General features: G+C 35.8%; 1 protein-coding gene across 1 annotated transcript in view; it reads left to right on the top strand.

Annotated features, from left to right (window-relative positions):
* Positions 1-23,039, top strand: part of SUGCT (succinyl-CoA:glutarate-CoA transferase) — a 322,995-nt gene that overhangs the window by 110,235 nt on the left and 189,721 nt on the right. Inside the window, exons 10-11 of the mRNA XM_054273946.1 lie at positions 8,473-8,544; positions 13,023-13,120. Of these exons, the coding sequence (XP_054129921.1) occupies positions 8,473-8,544; positions 13,023-13,120 (170 nt within the window). The remainder of the gene's footprint in view (positions 1-8,472; positions 8,545-13,022; positions 13,121-23,039) is intronic.

Below are 23,039 nucleotides of genomic sequence, written 5' to 3'. Positions count from 1 at the left end.
TTATTTTAAGTTATGGAAGTGCCAAATTGTGAAACCTTGCCAATTTTGCACCCCTGTAATTGTGTCACCATTGGTGTTTTTTCTAATTTTCATGAGCATCATTGCTAATTTGATTCCTTGCTCTTCTCTGTTGACTGGTTGTTGAGAAACAAATTATTTCACTCTGTTTTTTGAAGAGCTTTCTTTATATCAGGACACTAAATTATTGAAACCTTTAAGTTCATAGCACTGCCAGCCCAGTCTGAGTTCTAGTTTACCTGCACTGGGTCATCTGCAGCTTGAAATCCCAGACTGATTGCAGGACTCAGTATGGTCCCTAACTCAGTGTGACTCAAATAGGTGGTCAGCATTATAAAACACACCTTTGGAAACTGTACCACTACAACACTTAATTTCAAAGAGTAGAGAGGGAAAAGGGACAGAAATAGTGACACAAATCCTGCTCTGATGACTTCTACTAAAAACAGAAATAAGATCTCATTTTGAATTACATTCAAAATAGCATTTTTAAAGCCTCATATTTGAGTACTCAAATCTTCCAGACTTATGATAGCTTATGATTATTGGAAGATGTAAGAAATATTTGTCATTTCTGCATCACTAATGCCTGGAGGCCTGTATCAGGATCAAACTGTGGTCATGTATGTTGTTTTTCAAAAGAAATGTTTTCATTTCATTCTTTTACTTTGAAAGTGAAACAAGAATACAATGCTTACAATCCCAAAATTGGAAGAAATTGTGTGAACTATTGTGTGAGAAAGAAAAAAGAATAAGGAAACATAGCTTGGATTCAGGCTTTTGAGACATTATAAATGTTGAGAAAAATATTGTTTAAAAACTGGCTCTGCAGTGCCCTTTAAAATCAGTAAGCGTCTATTTTAATTCCCATATAAGTAGTAACTGGCTGCTGTCTGTATATATACTTAAATGTTGCTTGCTGTATAAGACCTTGTTTGCTTAATTTCAACCTAACTGAATTTTTATGGCTGTGCTATAAACCTCTTGAAAATAGTGGCTTAAATGGAAATGCTGACACAACATTAATTACACTGGCTCCAGTGTGATACTGTGATTAAAGTTTATTTATTTTGTGTGTGCGTCTGTGTGTGTGTAATTTCATTGTTGAAAAACTAATGGAAAACTAATGTGGCAATGGAGAATGTGATTCTGTGCCTGATATTTTTCAACAGCAAGAAACAGTTTAAATGCCAGTTTACAGTACCAGATAATTTATTTTTAATTGAGGTATAGTTTAGGTATTTAAAATTTTAGAAGTTTGGGAAAGTGACAAGTTTCCCGCTTTAAAGCTGTTCACTGTTCTTACAGGAGTTTTTAAATGTCTTTTTGGGTGGTGAAGCTAAATGTATATTGCATTAGAAAATTAAGTAAATGGTTTCATTTCCTTGGTAGCATATGTTCTTTGAGAAATTCTGGAGAAAAGTCTGAAAGTATGAGGGAATGAAATGCACCATTAACATTCTATTACTATTGAATATGAGGTAAAAGTCTATTAGATAAGTAGTTTATCCAGCTGGTGCTTTTAGATTACTGACCTATGGGTTGCATCTAGTCAGTTGGGAAATGAACAGTGCAAATATCTTATGGCCAGATGAAAAGTAAGTGAGGGAGAGAGAGATCTTGTCTCCAACCTATTTCTTAGGACAGTGAACTGGGATTGGAGAAGCCTTGGATTCAATCTGTTTCCATCAGTTTATAATTGTCATATTAGGCAAGAACTGAGTAAAAACATGACATGGTCTGGAAAGCAGTTCTAAGCTCTTCTGTTTCCTGAAGGAGTGTTGAGAGTAATACACTATATTGCCCAATGCAGATATGTTTGATGCTATGATTTTGTGTAAACTTTGCTGTCCCTTTCAGGAAGGTGCAATCAGAGCACTTTTTGTGTTAATCATCTTTTCTTGTGGATCAGTTAGACAACATCCCTTTTTTCTGGGTTCATGCATATATGGAACTTGAAGACTGATCAGGAAAATTGTCTAATGAGTGGTAGGTTCTGCAGAAGTGAATCGTATGCCTGGCTGGTAGTCTGTGGTGTGCCTTCCTTACATCAGTGCCGGTGTTCTGCCTAATCTCAGGGACCAAAGTAATCATTCCCACTCTTGCCATAAACACCTTTCCTAGGAGCTCATGGCATCCAGTCAAACCTTTTTTTTTTTTTTTTGGGAAGAGAATTTTTGCAGATATTGTTAATGCTAATCTGTCTGGTAGACTGACAGCTGTAAAGTTGCAAGGTCGCATGTCCTGCAATGTGGTAGGGAAGTGAGACACAAGTAGTGTAGATTGAAAAGATCAGAGAGGAAAAGTGAAATCTTTGTGTGGAATGACTTTCTTCAGTTTGCTCGGTGAGAACATTCAGCATTCATTAATCCAGTCCATGAAATTTACATTTTTTTATTTTTACTGTTTGCTTTCACTGGAAGAGAGTGCAAAGTAGGCAAATAGTTTCAAAGTGTGTGGTCTTTATGGTTTATATGTATTGCTCAGAACTACCACTGACCACACTTCTTGGTCTTGTTCCCATTTGTTACAGTAATTAAATATTAAGTTGTTATGAAAGGATTGTGCCGTTCCCTTGAAAGAAAAAAGAATGTGACTCCTCCATGGTTCTGTGGTACAGCTGATGTTTTATTCAAACTAATGTGTAAAGATAGAGAAATTATGTGCAAAGTTTATTCCATCTGTAAGGAATGTAATGATTCTGGATCTGAAGCAAAACTGAGAATATCCTACAGTGTAGTTCATTAGGTTGGTTTGGAGAGAGAAAAATCAACACATACCATAGATACATTTGGTTGGAAGGATAAGGGAGCCTGTACAGATCAGTCAAATTCTGAATACATCACCTTCTTAATTGTAGCCTTTAATCTGCATTAAGACTAGATAATGCTTGTCCTTAAATGACCTTTACATTGAATTGAATATTGCACTGGAAAACTTCGAAGTCTAATTGACGGCTGATTATGTAATACAACTGTGGTTCCAAGCCTGCAAGAGACCAGCTCTTCTGTTTGACCACACCCATGAATGCCAGGGAAGTACTTCAAGCTTGTAAACAAGGACCTGTGTATGGTCACCTAGTGTCTCAATGGTTCTGTAAATGAGAAAATGGAGGGGAGAGGAAGGAGTGACACTTGAAAAGCAATCTCTTAAAAAAATGTTAATGATATGTTTCAAAGCCCTGTTTGAAAATACTGGCTTGGCTTTTCCTGGTGTTATGTTTACAACTTCACAAGAAAGTGTGTTTGTTCTGCATTGTTCCCAGCTGGTCCCAAAGTTTCATTCAGCTTCCACATCAAGCTGCTTGCTCCTATGTCAGCCTTGGGAGGGAGCTCAGAGGAGTGTTCTGCTGTAATGCCATCAGAGAGAGCTGCCTGTTGTGCTGGCAAACGCTTAACTTACAGAAATACTGTATCTAGCCTGTATTCAAGGATACCACCATCCCAAAATCTTAAGGAAGCTGTTTGATGATGCCATTTGAACCCTCTTGCTCTATAAGACCCAGAGCAGTTGGAATGCATGCAAAAATTTAAGTGCCTTTAAGTCCTTTTCCAGAAGTTGCCAATACATACTGACTATCCCATAACCTTCAACTGTTCCCCTCATGATTCATAGTTGGATGCTTTTAGGGATGCTACTATTCAAATTTATGATTCAAAAGGCCGCAGTGTCTTGAAAGATACTTCAAATCCAAGGTTATCTAACATCAGGTATTCTCATTGAAAAGGGATTTTAAGTATCTCTACAGATCCTAATTGTTATTCACACTGGAATATGAGATAAGAAAACTCATAAACATGAGTTATGCATAATTTTTACCATATCTGATGTAGTACAAATGTTCTGCCAAGGGGAGGTCTGAAAACTTTCAAATATTTCAACCATTGACAGCCATTATCAGTAAACAGGACAATATGGTAAATTTTGGCCTGTTTATAATAACACTTTTTCAGATAATTAACACCTCCTTTTAACCTCTCCTAAATATGAAATAATTCTACAATTTCAAAAACCCAATACTTTGTTCTGTTGGTCTCTCTGAGTATTGTTTGGCCTCCAAAATCTGTGGAATGTGTAAAATGGAGAAGAGTGGTTGATACATGATCTACCAAGATACATTGTGCTACCATTCAGAGGGACTGTGACAGGCTGGAGAGTCAGGCCATCAAGAACGTAATGGAATTCAACAAAGGGAAATATGATGTCCTGCACATGACAGGAAACAACCCATGCATCAGTACAGACTGAGACTGACCTGCTGGAAAGCAGCTTGGCACAAAAAGACCTGGAGATCTTGGTGAACAAAAAATGGAACATGAGCCAGCAATGTGTCCCTGTGAGAAAGAGATCATTCTCATCTGTATGAGTAGGAAAATTGTCAACATGTCAAAAGACGTGATCCTTCTGTCTGCTCAGCATCACTGAGGCTGAATAACCACTCAATCCAGTTGACAACAGAGTCTAATTCTGGGGCTTTTGGGACAAGGGCACGATCATACTGAATCAGGCCCAGTGAAGGGCCAAGAAAATAATTAAGGGCTTGAAGCATCTTTCATATGAGGAGAGATCCAGGATTGTGTAGCCTAAAAGGTCAGAGAGGAGGCTCAAGGAGTTCTTATGAATGTCTATAAATACCTGATGAAGGGAACCATTGCCATACACAACTGCAAATGTTCTAGTTGTTTTGATGACCATGTTTTGGACTTAAAAACTGACTTAGACTTCTGATAATTTTATTGGAATTGCCATATTTTTTGACTGGTCCCTTATATTTTAAAGTTTTTCGGGGTTTTTTTTTGGTTTTTTTTTTGTTTTGGTGGGTTTTTTTTGTTTGTTTTTTTTTTTTTTGTGGACTCAACATGCAAATTGAAACACATGCAAAGATGTGTGTGTATGATTGGTGATTGCCATAGGACATATAGACTTAAAATTCATAAAGCAGGAAATAAATACAAAGATCAATGGTCTTTCATTAATGCCTTCAAAGCTGGCAAATTTTGAAAGGGTATTGACTTAGAGCAGTGGAAAGAAAGGCTCTTTTGGCATCATTATCTCAGCGAGTCTTTCCTTGCTCTGCTAGTAACTTTACCTGAGTTTGGCTTGCATCTTTATTGTGTAGTGTATGTAACATATTTGGATTTGGAGAATACTTGTAGACCACATAAAACATTCCTGAAGGTGGATAGATTTTACATGCCACTTGTTTAGGGAAATTAAAGTATTTCAATACACAAAGTATCACAGGCATACACTGTGTTCTAGGATCAAAGCTGGAAAATTGCTGAGTGTTAATAAGGTCCTGGAACATTCATTTGACAGTGAGGTGGTGCTGCATACACACTGGACCTTGAGATCTGCCTTTGAACATGCATGTGTTGATGTCATGTACTAGATATCATTCAATGATAATTTACAGGCTATTTTCTTGGAAGCCCTCAAGGTTTTGCACTACACTGAAAAAGCTACACCTTTGAATGCTCACAATCTTTCTCTGCTTTTTCCTTGAATAAGATTTCTAATAATTTTTTACTTAGTATTTCTTTCTTGTCTTCACCAAATGATGTGCTATTGCTCAAGATACCTCATGGGAGTAGCAGGTTAACTCATGATTGTACTCTGAAGGATCTTATCAGAAGGCCTCATTCTTCAGAAGAAAAGGGAAGGGGAAAAGGACTTTTGCCTTGTGTATGTAGTGCCTTTTGTTGCACTAATGTGAAATGATTCGATGTGATGGACAGCAGTTTATCAAAACAAAATCTCATTAAAATCTGTCTGCACTTTGCCCTTACTCTCCTTTGTATAATAAGATTGTGAAGCTTTCTGTGACCAGATGGTAACCTGTGGCAACCTGTAGTGTGTGTACATTCATGGGTGATGAATAAAACCATTGTCACCCTTAAATGTTGGCATCAACATTATGTTAGTAACATTTAGAAGTTTCTGCTTTATCAGCAGCAATGACTGTCAAATAATCAGCTGTTTTGTAATGGGAAGCTTAAAATAGCAGTTGAAGACATTTGAGTTAAGCTTCATGGAAAAAGACACTGCTGCATTTATTATGATACCATTTTTTTGTGTAAGGATGACATGATTGTTATTTTAGCTTTTTAGACATACAGTGCAATTAAGAATAATCAGTTTTCCCACACATTCCACAAAGCAACTGAAGCACACATGCTAATAACCAGGCCCTTAAATTCAGAGTGACTTCCGCTGCTGCATGGGCAGCCAGTGGGTACAGATGCATCCTTTACAGTGGTATGCAGCAGCTATTGTGTGATTGCAGCCTTCTTACAGAGACCTGGGTCTCAACACAAGTTGCTGATAAATAATAAACTCTCTAAGATTTGCCTACAGTACCAATAGAAGCACTTTTTGGAGTGCTGAGGAGGAGGATCTGTACATATGACATATGCTTTGTAAGCTGTAGCAGGCATCCAGACTGGAAGTTTAAAAGAATGTACAAAAGAATTCTGATTTGCGTTTACAGGAGGTAGTAGATGGTTGCACCAATAAAAATTATTCTGTGTTATAGAGGCACACTGATACATACAGCGTTTGACTCATAATTTGTGTGACTTGCATGAGGCTGATTTTAGAACTCTGAACATCAGCAAAGAAAAATCATGATTTGGACAGGGTGTTCAGAAAACAGATTTTGCCTGTAACTAAAGCTAGTAAGTTTATTCAGACAGTTTTAATTCATAATTTTTCCCACTAAAGGCCTCCCATTTACTGGGAGGGAGAGTCTTACATACTCTTTTACCAGGGTCTGCCGTTATTTTTTTAGAGTGAGGGTTTTATGAACAGATTTAGCTAAGAAATATTTATATGTTTGCATACAAATATTTTTTGTATTCTTTTCTCCAATCTTTTTTCTTTGCTTACTGCTCTTCTCAGCATGAGTATATAGTACCTTTATATGATGTATTCCACTAAACTTTTGCTATACCGGGGCCAAGTCAGTGGTACTTTCTTTCATGCTTGGGACTAATTGTTTGCTGAATTTTATCTTTGCTTGCTATCTTAGACAGAACTGCTTAATTAAATGTATGAAAAATAAATCGTTAAACCTTATGACTGGACAATACTCTTTACCATGAAATGAAACATAGAAAGAGCACACAGGTGATATTTTAACACTGATGCACAGTTACCTGCATTTCAGAGGACATGATTGTCCACATGCAATTTTAAAACTTGGACTATACCAGGTGGTAAAAGAGTCTTAGTGAATGTATTTGTATCTATATGAAAGATTCCAAGTTGTGATAGCATATTGCTCTCCTTGAAGAGTAATAAGCCACAGTGGCATGAGAAGAATTTTAAAGTGTTTCCATTCCAGGACTTACATTTGTGTGGTATTCTACCAAAATTTATTGTGAAAATTCACACCTTTAAATGAGGACATGGTAGCTCATTTAAAAAAGACAAAAAAACAAAAAGGAAGAAAGATTTGTAGGAATGCAAGATGAGTTTTGCTCCTGCAGGAAAGGATTGCAAGTTCTTGCCACCATTAGTGCACCAGCCTATGCTGGCCTCTTACATTCAAGTCAAATTAATGGTGAAAGGATTTTTCCTAAATGTTTTCAAAAATTGGGCTGGTACTATGTATGACTGAAGCTGCAGTTATACACCTTTTTATAAGAGAGACGTGTGGAGAAAAGAGGAATTGCATTATCCAGTTTTAGAAGATGTCCTAACACAATGGAAAAAATTGAGGGTGTTGCCAATTACAGATTTTCTTTTTTCCAGTGGAAATCTAAGTGAGATGGTTTAGACTGAAATGAAAGCTGTTATGTTCTACCCAGTTCAATGTTGTGTTTACCATGAAATGTGCCACTAAGGTCACTGTAATGAAGTCAAAAGTAAAAATTACATCTTTAAAGTTGGACAAGAAGTCCCATTTCCTCCATGAGATCTATCTTGAGATTACTGACTAAGGAGATAGCCTTATCTCCAGCTGAAGAGCTGTAAAGATGCAGTCTCTCCCTTTCATTCCCATGGGAGTTCCTAATTTTTAGTTACCATTTGGCAATTATATTTTGGTGTGTTTGGTCAGGATCTGTAACATTTCAGTGCAGACATCTGCTCTGAGTCAGTCTGAGTGAAGCTGAATAGTACATACTTACCTCCTGGCAAGTAAACATAATCATGGCAATCCTCAGTCCTGTGACTGTGGGGCACATTAAGTTTAAGGGTAGCTCATGACACATTTTTAGCAAATAAACTATTAACCAAGATGACTTCTCAGCTCTAGGAAAAAAAATTCAGAAAGGGCCTCATCCATCTTTGTGAATGGGTGACTTTGAACACTTTTGTAGAACAAGAGATAGGGTCTGAACGGAAATGTTTAAGGAAGTCATTTGAACATTATTTACATAGTTTAACTTCAAAGGTATGCTAATATTTTATAGTTTAGTTACAGCTTATCACCTGTCTTTGTTCTTCCAGGCATTTAAGACCAAGGATGGCTACATCGTGGTGGGAGCTGGAAATGATCATCAGTTTGTCACTGTGTGCAAGGTGTGTGTTAGGCAAGAGTACAGAAATGTGTAATAGCTTCCATTCTTACTAGGAAAATTAAAGATGCTGATTCTTCTTTATTATCTCTGGTTTTTTATTAATTTTTTATTTTCTGTATGGAAATACAGGGTGAGTATTCTAATCCTGCATCTGTTCTGACTCTGAGTTCAGAACACACCAGTTCTAAAACTTGTAGGTACTGTGCTGCTTTGGAAGTCTGTGCACATCTGATTGAATCTTCATCTACTTAAATCATTACCCAAGCACGTTGTCCTTTAGAGCACCCAGCATGTGCTGATCAGTGCTCACTGAGAAACTTGTGGACTTAGAAAAGAACTTAAAAAAGTTACCGGACTCTGGGCTGATTTTGGAGTGATGCAGAGACATGATGTTGAAGAACAATGTTTAAAAAAATTTTCTAAATGAAATGTATCAACATTCCAAATAAAAGACCCCAGTAACATGTAAGATGGGACAAGAGAATTTTTGCATATAGCATCAGACAACATTTCAAAAAATTACCAAAAGCTCTAGCTATTTTGGCCCTTGTGTTTTTACTCTAGGAAATTGGATATTTAACATAAAGTAATGACACTCAGGAAACTGAGCATTATTTTCCTCAATTTGTTCATGTCAGATATTTCACATTTCTGTGGAAGTTCATCACTAATAACTGGAATATGTAGTAAGAGGACAGTGCTGTTTTGATTCTCTTTTAGTACAGTTTGGGGTATGTATCCTCACCTCACTATGTGGAGGGGTTCTGCATTCACTTTGAGTTGGCTCTTAACCTCTTCAAAATTTGCTCAGTGGGTTTTCTTCAAAAAGGTGTCTGACTACTACAGTCATCATTATCTTAATATGAAGGAAGACTAATAGCTGAATAAGTGTCTACCTGGCACAACTCAGTTTTATCAAAGACTCATTACCTCATAAGGGAAATATTTCCAGAGTGTCCCAGGACATAGCTGTGAATGTCTTCTTGGTGCTTTATCATCTAAAATGAAGAATTATGTAGCAAATGTTTGTTATCCTGCAATCCTTGAGTAAGATAGAGCTGAAGATCCATCTCAGTGAGTTCTGACTTCCTGATGTGAGCAATCAGGCACTAAATCTTTAGACCATGCACTTTACCTGACTTTAGGGTGCAGCTGAGAGAATTACAGTGTGCCTTGTTGCTACATATTCTCTCTGTAATCATTAAAGAGTAAATGGAACTCCAGAAGATGAAGCAAGATTTTAATGGTTTGTATTACCCCAGAATGTATAGGATGAATATTAAGTGAGATTAATATTATCACTGGTCTGCAGGCTGGTTTTTTCTTTTTTATCTTGATAAATGTGTTCTGGTGTTCCTACAATTGAATATAAGAGGTACAGAGCATGGAAAAATGACAATTGCTTACATTTCAAAGGGATTAAAAAGGCAGAAGAAGTAGTTCAAGTTTTGAGTAATTGTTAGATTTTTTTATACACCAGTTATCATATTTGTTTCTATAAAGAATGCTTTTTACCCTTATCAGGGTATTATAGGTATGGATTTGGGCTGTTACATTGCCCAAAAAATAAAACGATGAAGAAGTCAGTGGAATGCTGGAATGAATACTGATTGGAGATATGCCTTGTGCTAAGTCAAAGGTGATTTGGAACTTAAAACAGTGTGAAGAGGGAAAGGCAATAGGGGAAAAGAACTTTATTACAGGAAGACCTGCAACGCCCTAGTGAACTTTAGTAAATACAGAGACAACTATTTCAAACACTGGAATTGCTATTAGAGAATCTTTCTGAGCTGAGTTGGTGCTGAAAATAGAGGCTGTATGGAAGCTGTTGCCCTGAAGGCACATAGTCTAGAGATGCAACAGCTGGCTCAAGCTGTCAACTATCGCAAACATTCTGCTTCGATCTCCTCAGGCAAGCAGAAAGAAAAATCTGGAATAATTCACTGTGATATTTTCAAAATCAGTGACAACTAATGTAGCTTGTTTGAGGACTCGGATAATTGAAGAAAAACTTTGTAACACTGCTGGCTGAAATGAGTTTCATTGTGGTCAAGTATTAAAATAGCACATACTGACCTGTGACAGATTTGGTCTGATTAGGAGTACTGAGCGAGACTCTTCAGGAGACTGAAGTTTTGTGTATAGCAAGGGAGATTTCAAACAGATTTGCTAGTGTTGCAGGACACAAAACACAGAGAGTGTAAGCTCTGAGTGTGCATGTGGAGCTTGAACAAGGCCTCAAATAGAGAGCACCATTTTCATTCTAAATGTTCACAGTGAAATAAAGAAAATAACACTGGCAACATGATGCAGAAAGATGAATGGTACATTAATGAATAACTTCTCAAGTGTGCATTTGTTAGTCACATAAAAATTGAGAAGGACATATATAGACACGCAGCTTTACACCAGATGGACATTAAGTTAAAGCTGAAATCAGTAACATTAATTAAAACAGCAGAGTGAGCAACTCCATATGATCATTTTTCATATAAAACATCAAATGGAACCATAGCTTTCTGATTAATTTATTGGTTTTTTAAGCTCACATAAGTATTCATTATCATTTAATTTGAACAATCTTACAGTTTTTTTCCTAAAGCAGTGATTTGTAACTCCAAACCAGCAGTATTAAGGAAGTAATTTTAAGGGGTACCAACAGTATTGATAAACTTCCAGATAGAAAAGTTTATCAATACTGCTGGTACCCCTTAAACTTAGCTATTTTCTAATGCTAATTTATGATATATTGTGATTTCCATAAAATGGATTATATAAATGCAGAAGGAAAAGAAAATATGCTGTGAATTAGGTATTGATGGAAGATGCTAGATTGATGTTTTATGTTACCTTGTAGATAAAAATCTGCAGAAAAGTTTTGTAACATCACCATTGTTCTAGTATTAGTTACAGATACCTTGCTTCCATGCTTAGTTTTGTTACTCTCGGTGAAAATTATCTCAAAGATGACTATCTGTTTTAATATCTCTAAATAACTGTTGAAAGAATATATGTTTTGCTGAAGGTTCTATGTCATCAACAGCTATTCACTTGTAAAGGAAGCTGTGTCCGTATTCACTCCAGCAAAGTCAGCAGTCATTAAATGATTGTGGCCTTGGTCTAAAGCAGTCTCAGAGGAATTAGTAGAATGTTATGTTTGAAGCAAATGTCAGAGAGATTGACATCAACTTGACACCCACTTACATGTGGTAGTACACAAGCATATGCATTCAGGGAGCAACTGAACATGTTAATAAAACATAAGTCCATTAATGATTGCTAAATATGCAGAAAACACCTTCAACTCAGAAATGTCCTAATCATAAGAGAAGTGGAGTTTGGATGAATATTAAGGAAGTGTTGTATTTACTGGCCCTGTTCTTAAACTATTCCTAAGCAACAGACTGCAGGCAGAGATAGAATGATGGGCTATAGGAACTTCAGATTTGAGCCATTGTTTTTTTAAAAGCCATCTTAGAAATGGCCCTATAAAAATGTAGCATGTTTAGAATGATTATGACTCATCATAAGAAAAACTGAGCTTTAGCATGTGTTAGTGAGTAAAAAGACATGAAGGATATGTGACAGTCTCTTGCTTTATAAGATTCTATGCTGCTTTTCTCTGTAGCTGATGTAATTGGTGCATTTTTAGAATTCACATTTAATTGTGTTTTTTTATGTTCTATAGAAAGTCATTGTGGCACAAATAGGTAAATTATATTGATTTCCCACACAGCTGCTTTTCTAATGAATGCCTGTACAAAATAGTAAGACTCATTCTGCATATTTAATTCCCCTTATAGTATAATACACATGGTCTTCACATGTTGTTTAAAGCACGTGTTTTTTAAAGGTCTAATGTGGCAGGTGGAAGTTAGACATCAAAGATGTATTTCTCCTTTCTCAGAGGCTATACCACCACTTTTCTTTATTAATTCTTTTGGAAAAAAAAAATAAAAAAGACCAATGGTGTTTCAATAGAAAAAGACTTTTTTAAAACAAATTTCTTTTGTTTTTCTTTTTTCCTTTTTGACAGAGATTGCTGAAGTGGAAAGAAATAATCTTAGACATATCTTTTCTCCATCTAGTGTATGAAGTACAGACGTATTTCTTTTTCTGTGACATATAAGTTAGTGCAGGATAATCCCACAGATCTATCCATCCCTATGTTAGTAACTTACTTTTTTGGTGTTTTATGGTAAGAATTTCTTCTGGCTACTCCCAAAAGCTGTTAGCTAAGATTTGGATCTTCAGTCTGATTTCTCTCTTTTTCCTTTACTTGTTATGTTGCATCAACCAGGAGGCTTTTTAAAAAAAGAATTAAAAATTAATTTTTGATTTTTTTATATTAAATGATTGATAAATAGTGATTATTGGAAAGCAGTGATTTTTAAAACAATCAGTAATTATTTTGTTATATATATATATATATATATCTCCTGTCAAGCACATTTTTTACTTACCTTTTTTTTTACTTAGATCCTGAATTTGCCTGAAGTTAGTAAAGATTCCAGATACAAAACTAATACACTCAGAGTCCAGAACAGAAAAGAACTTATTGACATATTATCCACCCGGTAAGTTAATTAAAAGGGAAGAATCTTTATTTAATCTGTAAATGAAAAGAGTAATGCATAACAAACCCTCATCATGTGAAAATTTTGTTTTACTCTTTTGAGATACTCTAGTTTTTATAATAGGTATTGCAAAAGCTTACTGATATTAAATAGTCAGCCTTTTGCACACAGACAATGGTGCGAACTAAAGAAGCCAGACCACAAATTTAAGTTTTCAGAAACCCTTTTAACTTCTCTTTTACATTAACTTGAATTTTAGTGAAACCAGTGCTTTCTGCTTTCCTGGATGAATGTAGCACCTGGAAGAAAATGCTTGGAGCACCATTTGCTTTTGCTGTGGGATTTGAAAGTTTTCAATGAGTGTTTCTGTATCCAGGGGAGTTCTACTTGCTTTTCTCCCTTACTGCTGGTTCTGTATTGTAGTTCTCTGTGCCACAAACTCTCCCTGGGCCATTCCTTTTGAAATCAAATGGATATATGTTTAGTTTTCTGTTTGGGAATCATCCTATTAAATACTTAATTTTTTTAAAGAGAGGGCTGAAAAAATCTTTTATTTGAGAGATTACAATGGCTTAGTTATCTTCCTTGTTGTGTTTGAGAAGGTCTTCTATCTGTGGAGTGCTCTTCTGTTTAAGTTTATGTAATGAAACAAAAATCTAATCTGTGTAAACCTTCCCAAAGGTGGCTTTGGCAGCACCTTATGCTTCTGGGGCTGAGCACAGGAGGTGGTTAATTATTTAAGAAAAGTTATACTATCATGTTGACCAGTATTAGTCTTTGTCAACAAATGCATAACTGCTATCATTGAGGCAATTTTACTGGGGGAGTTTAGAAGCATTAAGTCAGATGTCTCCCCTTTTCATTCCATCCAAGAAAAAGAGTTTCAATTTCAGAGCACATCCACACTCCCCACTCTCAGTCCCACATTTTTTGGATATTGAGAACCAGAATCATGAGCCATTAAAGAGTGTAGAGAGTTATTTCATTTCTTCTGGTTGCACTTGTACTTTTGTCTCTGTCTGACCTGTATATTTTTAGATGGCCTGCCCCTGGTGAAAAAAACAAAGTACCAAGTGACTGCAATTTTGAATAATTACGGTGCAACTGTCCTTGATTAACTTTTGGAACTCTTCTTTTACCTTCTTGTAGCAAATGGATTGTGATAGCCAGATGAGGCCACTTTTGCTATAAGTTTTGAGCGCCTGACAGGCCATAATTTATCTTTTGACCTAATTTTGAGCTCTTTCATTATTGATGCATAGTTTTAGTTTCAAAGTTGGTTCATGTTGATTTATTACTTGGACTTCATTTAGTATGGAATTTGTCTGATGTACTCTGGTACCTTTTGCCATCCGTAGATCAGTTACTTGATAGCTTGTTGCCTCTGGTTAATTTTGGATGTTGACTTTTTTTTTTTTTTTTATGAGCAATGTCTGAACAAGAAGATAAAGTTCAAGGAACATTTGTTCTTTGAATTTCCAGAATTACAATTTGTTTTTGTATCTGTAGCTATTAGTTAATCAAATTACAGTATTGCTCTTCTAATTACTGCTTTATATCTTTTTTTTCCTCAGAGTTTGTGTTCTATTATTATAATTTAGGCTGAATTTCTGCATATTATATGCAAGTATGTAAATGTATACACACTTTTGGAGTAGACATTTCTAAAGTATTCTGCTATGTCATATTATTGTGAGTTCATCTGGCAATCAGTTATAAAATACAGATATAACAAACACCTTCAGTATTCTAATGGAAGTTGAATGTGTTTCCATACACATTCCATGGTAACTTTGCTCTAATTCACTAATGCACAGTTTTTTGTAAAATTGTACATGGTTTATTTTTGAAGTTACTTAGAGAATTAAATTAATAGTTTCTCAGTGCTGAAAAATGTCAACCCTTGAGAAATGAAGGGAAATGACAAAATAGTAATGATAGAATTTCACTGAAAAATTCCTTAATTTACTCACTGATTGCTTGATAGTATTACAGCTTCCAGCACATGGAAAATATAACCCTAAGGTGCATTACTTGGACAAAAACACCTGCAGACCCTTCCATTCACTCACTGTATGTGCACTGCTGTCCACTTTAAAATTAATTTGTGGAGATATAAGCTGGAGCAGCTTAGAAGACATATTCTTTAGACATTGATTTTCTCAGTCTAGCAAATGAAGTACAGTTGTGTGAAGTACAGTAGTACAGTAGTTTTGTTAGGATGAGACACTCCTTTTCTCCCCAAACTCTCCTGCTGCCATTTTCAGTTTATGCACCCTTTCTGTTCCACTAAGTCATTGGTATTTAAGCAGCATGTATGGCAGATGCTTGGTACTCTGCAGTTCCTTACATATAGCACTGCTGTTGCACAGTAGAGATAAGCATATATTTTTTTCAAGCCTTTAATGTTGTTCTAATCCTAATAAACCAAGGCTCCACCAGAGCTTAGAGCAGGTTTCCACTGACCTATCTACCCTGTTTCCTTGCCCTTATCCTTTTTGAACTGTTTCTGGAGCTGTGTTTTGTGTTTCACCTTTTCTTTTCAACATTTTCTTAATTTTCAAAATGAACTATCTGCAATTAATTTCTAACTTCTGAGCATTCAGTAAGTGCAAAAAGAAGGATTCTTTACTTAAGAAAAAGTAACCCTTTAGAAAAAGTGTTCACCAGGCTTTGTAGAGGAATAGGAGGAGTTGTTCAGACCTACTCACAGGGTCAAAAACTCCCTGAAGTCTCGAGCATATAATTTGCTTCATGCGTGGAGCTGAAATTTTTGAAAGCATTGAACTCACCAAGGAGGCACTTGGTGGCTTTTATTTGCTAAAAAATGAGCAACTGGTCACAATTTTATTTTTAGATGTGTGCACAAAGGAGACATTGGGACAATTGGTCAATGTTAAGGAATGCTGGGTTTTTTTAAGAAAAAGGCTCTATTCTGGGAATTCTTGACTCATGTGACCTCTAATTTAGATCAATAATTCTATTCACCACCTGTGGTAACCATGCCAGATTTCAGGGCAGCCAGGTAACCATGGGCATTATGCAACACTTAGAAGAAATTGACCTTTAAAGAGAAGACTTCTCAGAAGGGTGTGAAATTATATATTCACCAAAGTCAGATATACTGAACTGAGTGAGAATACAAGATGGGGATGAATATGACTTCAGACATATATGCAACTTGAAGCAACTGCTCTGAAAGGTGTGAATTGCTCCATTTATTTCAGAAAAAATTTCCTCATCCTCTTTCTTCTCTGACAGAAATGAAGAGTGAAGCATGCCTGTCCTTAGCCCTTTAATCCAGCTTGCTCTCTGTACATCTCAATTCCATCTGTAGGGCACAAATGAAAGGTAGAGAGGGACAGCAAATAAGGAAGGATAAGTTCCCATATCCACAGAGAATGTCATGTCAATAAAAGTGAAGGGAAGGTAAACTCCTGTGGAGTGGTATGCGGCCTCTGAGAGAGCCTGCTCTCATTCTGAAGCAATAGGAGGGATTACAGAAAACAGTTCCATCTCAAGACATGAAGTGTTTTTAGTTCCAGTCTATGGGGAAATGAGTAAAATGCTGCAAGAAGGATATAGGCCCATGGGGCATTTTGAACTTGTTTTGCTACTGCTGGTGTTGTCCCTTTGCCATGTCTGATCCTCTTCCTTCTGTGCTAGTTTTTTCCTGTTACCATCACCTTCCTCCACTTTCTACAGGCCCCCTCCCTCTCTTCTTCATCTTATTTCCTCTTTCTCCTCCCACTGCTGGCATTTGCACATCTACTCTTCAGTAAAAGAGAAAAAAAAAGAAAAAAAGAAAAAAAAAGTTTTGGTGCCTTCTGTATCTGCTTCTTTATTTAGGTTACATTTTCCCCAAATGACAAGAAAGCAGAACTTTGACAAAAGCAAATTGCCTCTGCCTTCCTTTCTTGTGTATGTGCCAAGAGTCAATTTAAAATGACCCTACCTGGGTGGAGGTCAGGTTCAATGGCTACCACTGAGGCCCCTGAGACTCCCAGCTCATGTGAGAACTGACAGACTACAGAGCACTCTGTTTTTTAAGTTTCCCATGAAAACCTCTGGTTTGTGAGTTAGGTGTACATCTAACTCACAAACAAGAGAACCAAGTTTTAATTGTTGCTCTCTTCCCCCTCTTCCTCCCTTTCACTTTTGCTTCCACTAGAACACAATAGTACCAGACATAATGCAGATTATTTTGTATGTGTATATATAAGCAGGCATACGTCAAGACACACGTATATAGACTGCACATGAAATTTTACATGTGTGCAAAACAGTATAGTACCCATTTTAATAGTACCTAGTATAATACCAGTTTTAAAAGAAACTGCTTTGAGAAAGGGGGCTTAATCTGATGATCTTCAAATTACTCCAGAATTCAAACATGAATCCCACCATGCACCTCAGTAATGCAGACACATATTAAGGGCAGCTAAATGTGTGCTCCAAGGTACTTTGGGAAATTAACCTGTAAATGGAAAAGAGTGTGTGGGGGTGTATAGGTGTAGGTGGAAGGTGAGTAGCAGATGGGCCCTCAGCCTTTAAACTGAAGCAGCTTCACATAAAGAAGAACACATAAATTCAGTATGATTAGTGCTCCTGCACCTCTGACCAAATTATTGTGGACTCAGAAGTGTTAGGGCTGGAAATGATTCAGAGTGGAACTTCTATTCCTAGCACTTATATTTTAAACCCCTTATTCTTGACTGTACACTACAGCTGCATGCTGTGTATGTAAGTGTGAGGGGAAAAGGAATGAGCAGGAAGGAAACACAGAGGAACTTGATCCTCAGTTAATAAAGTCGTTGCTAAATGCTTTCCACCTAGTAACAGAAGAGGAGGGCACCTAAAGGGGAAAGAGTATTGTAAGAGGTTTAATTTGCCTGATGAGAAGCATTGTTAAATTCACACTTGTTGAGACACACCCAGCCTTTGTAAATCTCCTTCCCTATCCCCACCATTTCCTTTTCTAAGCCAAGTGCCTTGCTGAATGAAGTCACTTGATAACATTACATGCATGAGCATCTTGCTGTTTACAGCTTCAGCAAGACAGGTGTTTGAAGTTTGAAAGACAATTGACTTCAGTGTGGCACAGCTGGTAAGGCTTACTTTCCCCAGTCACCTACCTTACCATTAGCACAGAGAGGGTTGAGCTGTGGAGGCAGTGGCTACCAAATTGCCACATTTTGCTTTAAAATGCTTCATTTTAAATTGCTATTTTATGCTGACTTCTGTGTACACAAGTGAGAGAGATCTAAAACGTCTCAAGCATCTGATTTTTGGACTGGGTAAGCTAATGTGTATTTTTTGTGGGTTTTTTTCTTACCTTTAATAAACTTCTAGGATTATCATATCTGTGTGAAGTTCAAGATCCTTTCTGAAAAGGAACTTGCCATCTCTTTTCTGATGACTTACATTTCTAACTTGAGGCTTCTGAAATCAGTGATTTTAAATGGACTTTTTGACCTGTGTCTTGCTAGTTCCTTAATCCCCTTGGGTTAAAAGAAAACCAGCAACAAAGTCAATGCAACTTTTCATCCTTCTCAATGTACTTTGATTGATGTGTGTTTACCTAGCTGATTTTCAGTTAATTTGCGCTTCTTTTGTCAGAATTATAAAAGTTACAGTCCTTTTTTGTACTTGAGTAAAACAGAGAAGGTTGGAGAAAAGCAGTATATTTCTAATGTGTGTAGCTTAACACTAGCTGACTACAAAAGAATTAGTTCTTTTACATGCTGGAGTAACTTCTCAGTAGCCATAAGAAATGCATTTTACAAGATAGTCGTGTTTCCCTCTGTCTGGCATGCTATTCCTTAAAAATCATACATGGTTTTAAAGCAGCATGCAAATCTTGATAGAGGAAAGAGAAAATCTATTAACCTCTGGCACAAATTTAGTGCATAAAGGTGAAGATTTTTTACGAGTTCTACAAAACAGGTAGCAATATTTATAGTATGCAATATTTATTTATCTATAAATAAACAATATTTATCTATGTAAATATTTTTATTTATATAGAAATAGAAAAGAATTTTCATGGTGAATTGTTGTAACTGCAAATGTCTGGATAGTATTTTTTATGTAGCTACCCCTTATAATCTACTGTATGTGACATCTTTTAAAGCTTTTGAAATATCTCTCAGCAAAACCTGTACAATCATGTTGATCACGACTATTTTAATATTTTGTCTGTTGTGGTTTTCCCAGTGAGTCACCAGTACCAAAAGAGTACACACTGACAGAGGTATTTACACACTATTGAGTAAATATGGTAGAATTCACTTTGAAAGCACTAATTCTGTATTTACCGTGCACTAAAGGATAATGATCTGTTCTTTGAATTTTCCAAACAAATATTTTCTAAGGCTTTTGTTTTGTGTAGTGTCTTCCATAGATGCTACTGTAAGAAACTGTACCAACCTCTTACTCATTTAAATAAAATTAAAGAGGTGTTTGGTAGTGAAGAGAAAAAATATTCTAGATATTTGGGAGTGAAGAGACTGTTGATAGAACAAAATAAAACAAAAACTAGGATGCAGATTTGTGTTGTGCTAGAAAACACAGGAATACTCTTGTGGACTTTAGCAAGAACAGAGGAGCTTTTTTGTGATTGACCCCATGTAGAAAGCTCTTACTAATCCTGGAGGTTGCTGTTCCATCTGTATTTGGTAGCTGTCCAAATTACTTCTCTAAATTAATTGCCATAGGTTTCCTATAGAAAAGAGCAGTATTTTGCTTTAGTTCTTCTAAACTTTGTGTGGAATTGGATATTTTTATCCATTAGAGAAACATGGTTGCCCTTCTACATAGGATGTAGCAAGGATTGAAGGTTTCCTAGAAAACATATAAAATGGAATACACACAAAGTGGATTCATTCAAACTTTTAAAGTCTTTGTTTCATTGAAAGACAAAATATTGCTAAGAAAACCACCAAATTTTATTTTAATAGTTATCAGAATGAGAAACTTAGAAACATACCCAAGTGCTATTAAAAAATATGAACACATTAAAGCCATTTCATATAACTTGCACAAGTCCAGCAGACATCCTTTTTCTATTTTACATGTAAAGATGCATTTCTTACTTTTTTCTTTAAATTAGAATTTGTTAGAAAGCAAAAGGGAATGTAGATCCTGCTTTTCAAGAAGCCAAACTATGCTTGTAGTTTATGTAAAAAAAACAAGGTGTAAAACTTTTTTTGTTTTCTATATAATTTTTGCCTTTTAGAGGTTTTTTCTTATATTGTGCTGTAAATTTTTTTTATGAATTTGCTGAGTGTATAGTTTAAATTTAGATGTTTCCATTTAATGATGCTTGCTAGATTTACTAATTGAAGAAAAATATATTTAGTTGGATTTCTTCCAATTTCAATTAGTTCAGCTTATGCCACGCTTTCTATTCTTAAAATATTTTAAAGCATGAAATGTATTTAATGTTAAATGTTCTGAAATTTGATGCCTCCTTTCAATACTGCAGCTTTAGTAATTTCATGAGCACTGTGTAATTTAGTGCGGAGGAGGCTTAGAGTATTTCTTAAAATGAAAATAAGACATCATGGAGACTTTGACCCCTTCAGGAAGTAAGCATCAGTTCAGGTTTTGCAGTAAATGTCCTAGCAATGTGTTTGTTCTTCACTGGGGTACATATCCTTCCTGTTTTAGAGGTGCTTTCAGAAAGAGACTGAATTTAAGCTTCATACCACAAACTAGTACAGTAAAAAGCAAATCCTTTTGAACTTCTCAAACACTGGTAGCAATTGCAGAGAGCTAAGCTACAGGTTTAAAACATTTTTCATAAATAAATCACAGGTAATTTAGAGGGCATTTCTGTGATTATACATACATATATATGTGGCAGATGGAACATTTTATAGGAAAAGGCATTCCTCTGAAAAGAAATGAAGCTGTAGTTTGAGCAGTGTTGAGCTCTCCTGCAGTCACTGAGTATCTCTGAGGTAAAGATCCTCTTGCAAGTGTCATGTTTCAGAGTTCAGATGCTCTACAGTCTTGGATTCTTTTTTTTCCCCTACTAGCTCAAGTTTGGAAGATGGAGCATCGTTTAGCCTTGTGTGTGTTTCCATCACAATGTTTGTGTTTATGTATGTGTATATATAAAGAAAGTAAATAATTTATTTTTCTTAACTGAAAAATATACAAAGTATGATATTTATTAAAAACAATGAAAAATCATAGAAAGACATTTTAAAATATGTTAAGAGAAAAAGGATTGGCCAGACCTTCTGAATTCCTGCTGGCAAAGCTTTCATTTTCAGGAGAGAATGTTAGTCTTCTACTTCTTGGAAGTTTTTGCTGAGGGTCTTCTCTTGTTATTTGGGAGTGCTGAGCATGATATTAATGGGTACTTAGCAACCTAAACATCAGCCCTTCACTTTAAGTAATGGTTATGGTATTTATTTGTGTAAGTAGTATCACAAATTGTTTTTAGTTGGGGGAATAATACATACAGGTTGGTAAAAAAAATAAATTGAAATTTGTACAGCTGACATCAGAGGTAAAAATTAACATTTTTTTAATCCATGGCTTATCTTTTATCAGATATTGAAACAGTATTTCTCCCTTAATGAGGTACAGCAGATGTTTCAATATATAAAACATAGTTGAATGAGCAAAATAGTTCCATGCTGTTGCTCTCAGAATCTGAATACTAGACCTTTATTGGGAGTGGTGGCGTTCTGTTTTGGTTTTCAACAGTTTGCCTAACAATATGTTCTCAACAGCCTTTCTTTAACACAAATAAAGGGAGCTATTCCCCATCAGAGTTAGATAGAGTTTCAATGAGAAGCACTGTGTGTCCCTTGAGAATAATAGACAGAGGATAATGGAAAATCTCATGTTTTCTACAAAATTGTAGGGGTTTTTTTCTGTCATGTAGGAAGAAAAAACCTAAGCACAACCTTAAATTGTAGAAATTAACATAGAATCACAGAAATTTTGCTTAACATGTACACAGATTCTGCAGCTTACATATACAACTCCACTATATATTGAGTCACTCACAATGGTACAACTGAAGGAGAATATATATCTTGAAAATTATTCAGATTTACCACAATATCAGGAAGTAGCCTACTGGTTATGTAGATATAGATTATAGACACTCCTGCTGAAAAAACTTCATTTTCAGGCTATTCTTTAAATGCAAAAGTTCTGGTTTTTTAGACTCAGGAAGATATTTATAAACTCTTTTTTAAAAAGAAGTGTGGGAACATAACATAGCAGGACTTATTCATTACTAACAGATCAATTGAATGTAATACATTGAGAATTACAATAATTTCCTGGTGATGGTCTTCAGTACCATGGTTATGAAGTTGAGCCCAAGATTCCTCTTGCAGTTGTCCTGTCTTATTAGAAATGAGATAGTAGAATTTGAAGTGTCAAAAAGTAGTAGCTGAAAAAAACTTTCCATTTATAACGAGAGATTTAGTGGGCCATGAAATATGAAGCATCTCTGTTGCTAGCAGGGAACAGAATAATTTTATATAAACAGCATCTGCAACTGAAGGGAAACAGTTTTTGATGCAAATCTTATTTACATTGTGCAGTAGTTTGAGCCCCAAACCTTAATGCTACATGGCTATGAATAACAAGAATATACAGATAATGAGAATTGTTGTTGAATGGAGAGTACTGAAGGGAAATACAAATTGTATTTTAGACTAAAATCATGGTTAATACCTGTAATCACTGAGGAAGGAAGGTTATCTGCCTCTCTAGAGCTAGCTTTTTCCCCAGTTTCCTGCAATGTACCTGGTTCTAGGTATGGCTCCAACAGAGTACTAAATTGGATAGATCCTGGATGGGTTCAACAGTAGCCCTGTCTTTATGGCTGACAACATCTTTACCATGAGGTCACTTTAACATTCAATGAAGTGCATTGCAATATTCT

This window comes from Melozone crissalis, unplaced genomic scaffold, assembly GCF_028551555.1.
Source record: "Melozone crissalis strain CALT ecotype California unplaced genomic scaffold, PUWL_Pcris_2 ptg000016l_1, whole genome shotgun sequence".
Classification (NCBI taxonomy): domain Eukaryota; kingdom Metazoa; phylum Chordata; class Aves; order Passeriformes; family Passerellidae; genus Melozone; species Melozone crissalis.
This window is presented reverse-complemented; position numbering and strand designations above follow the sequence as displayed.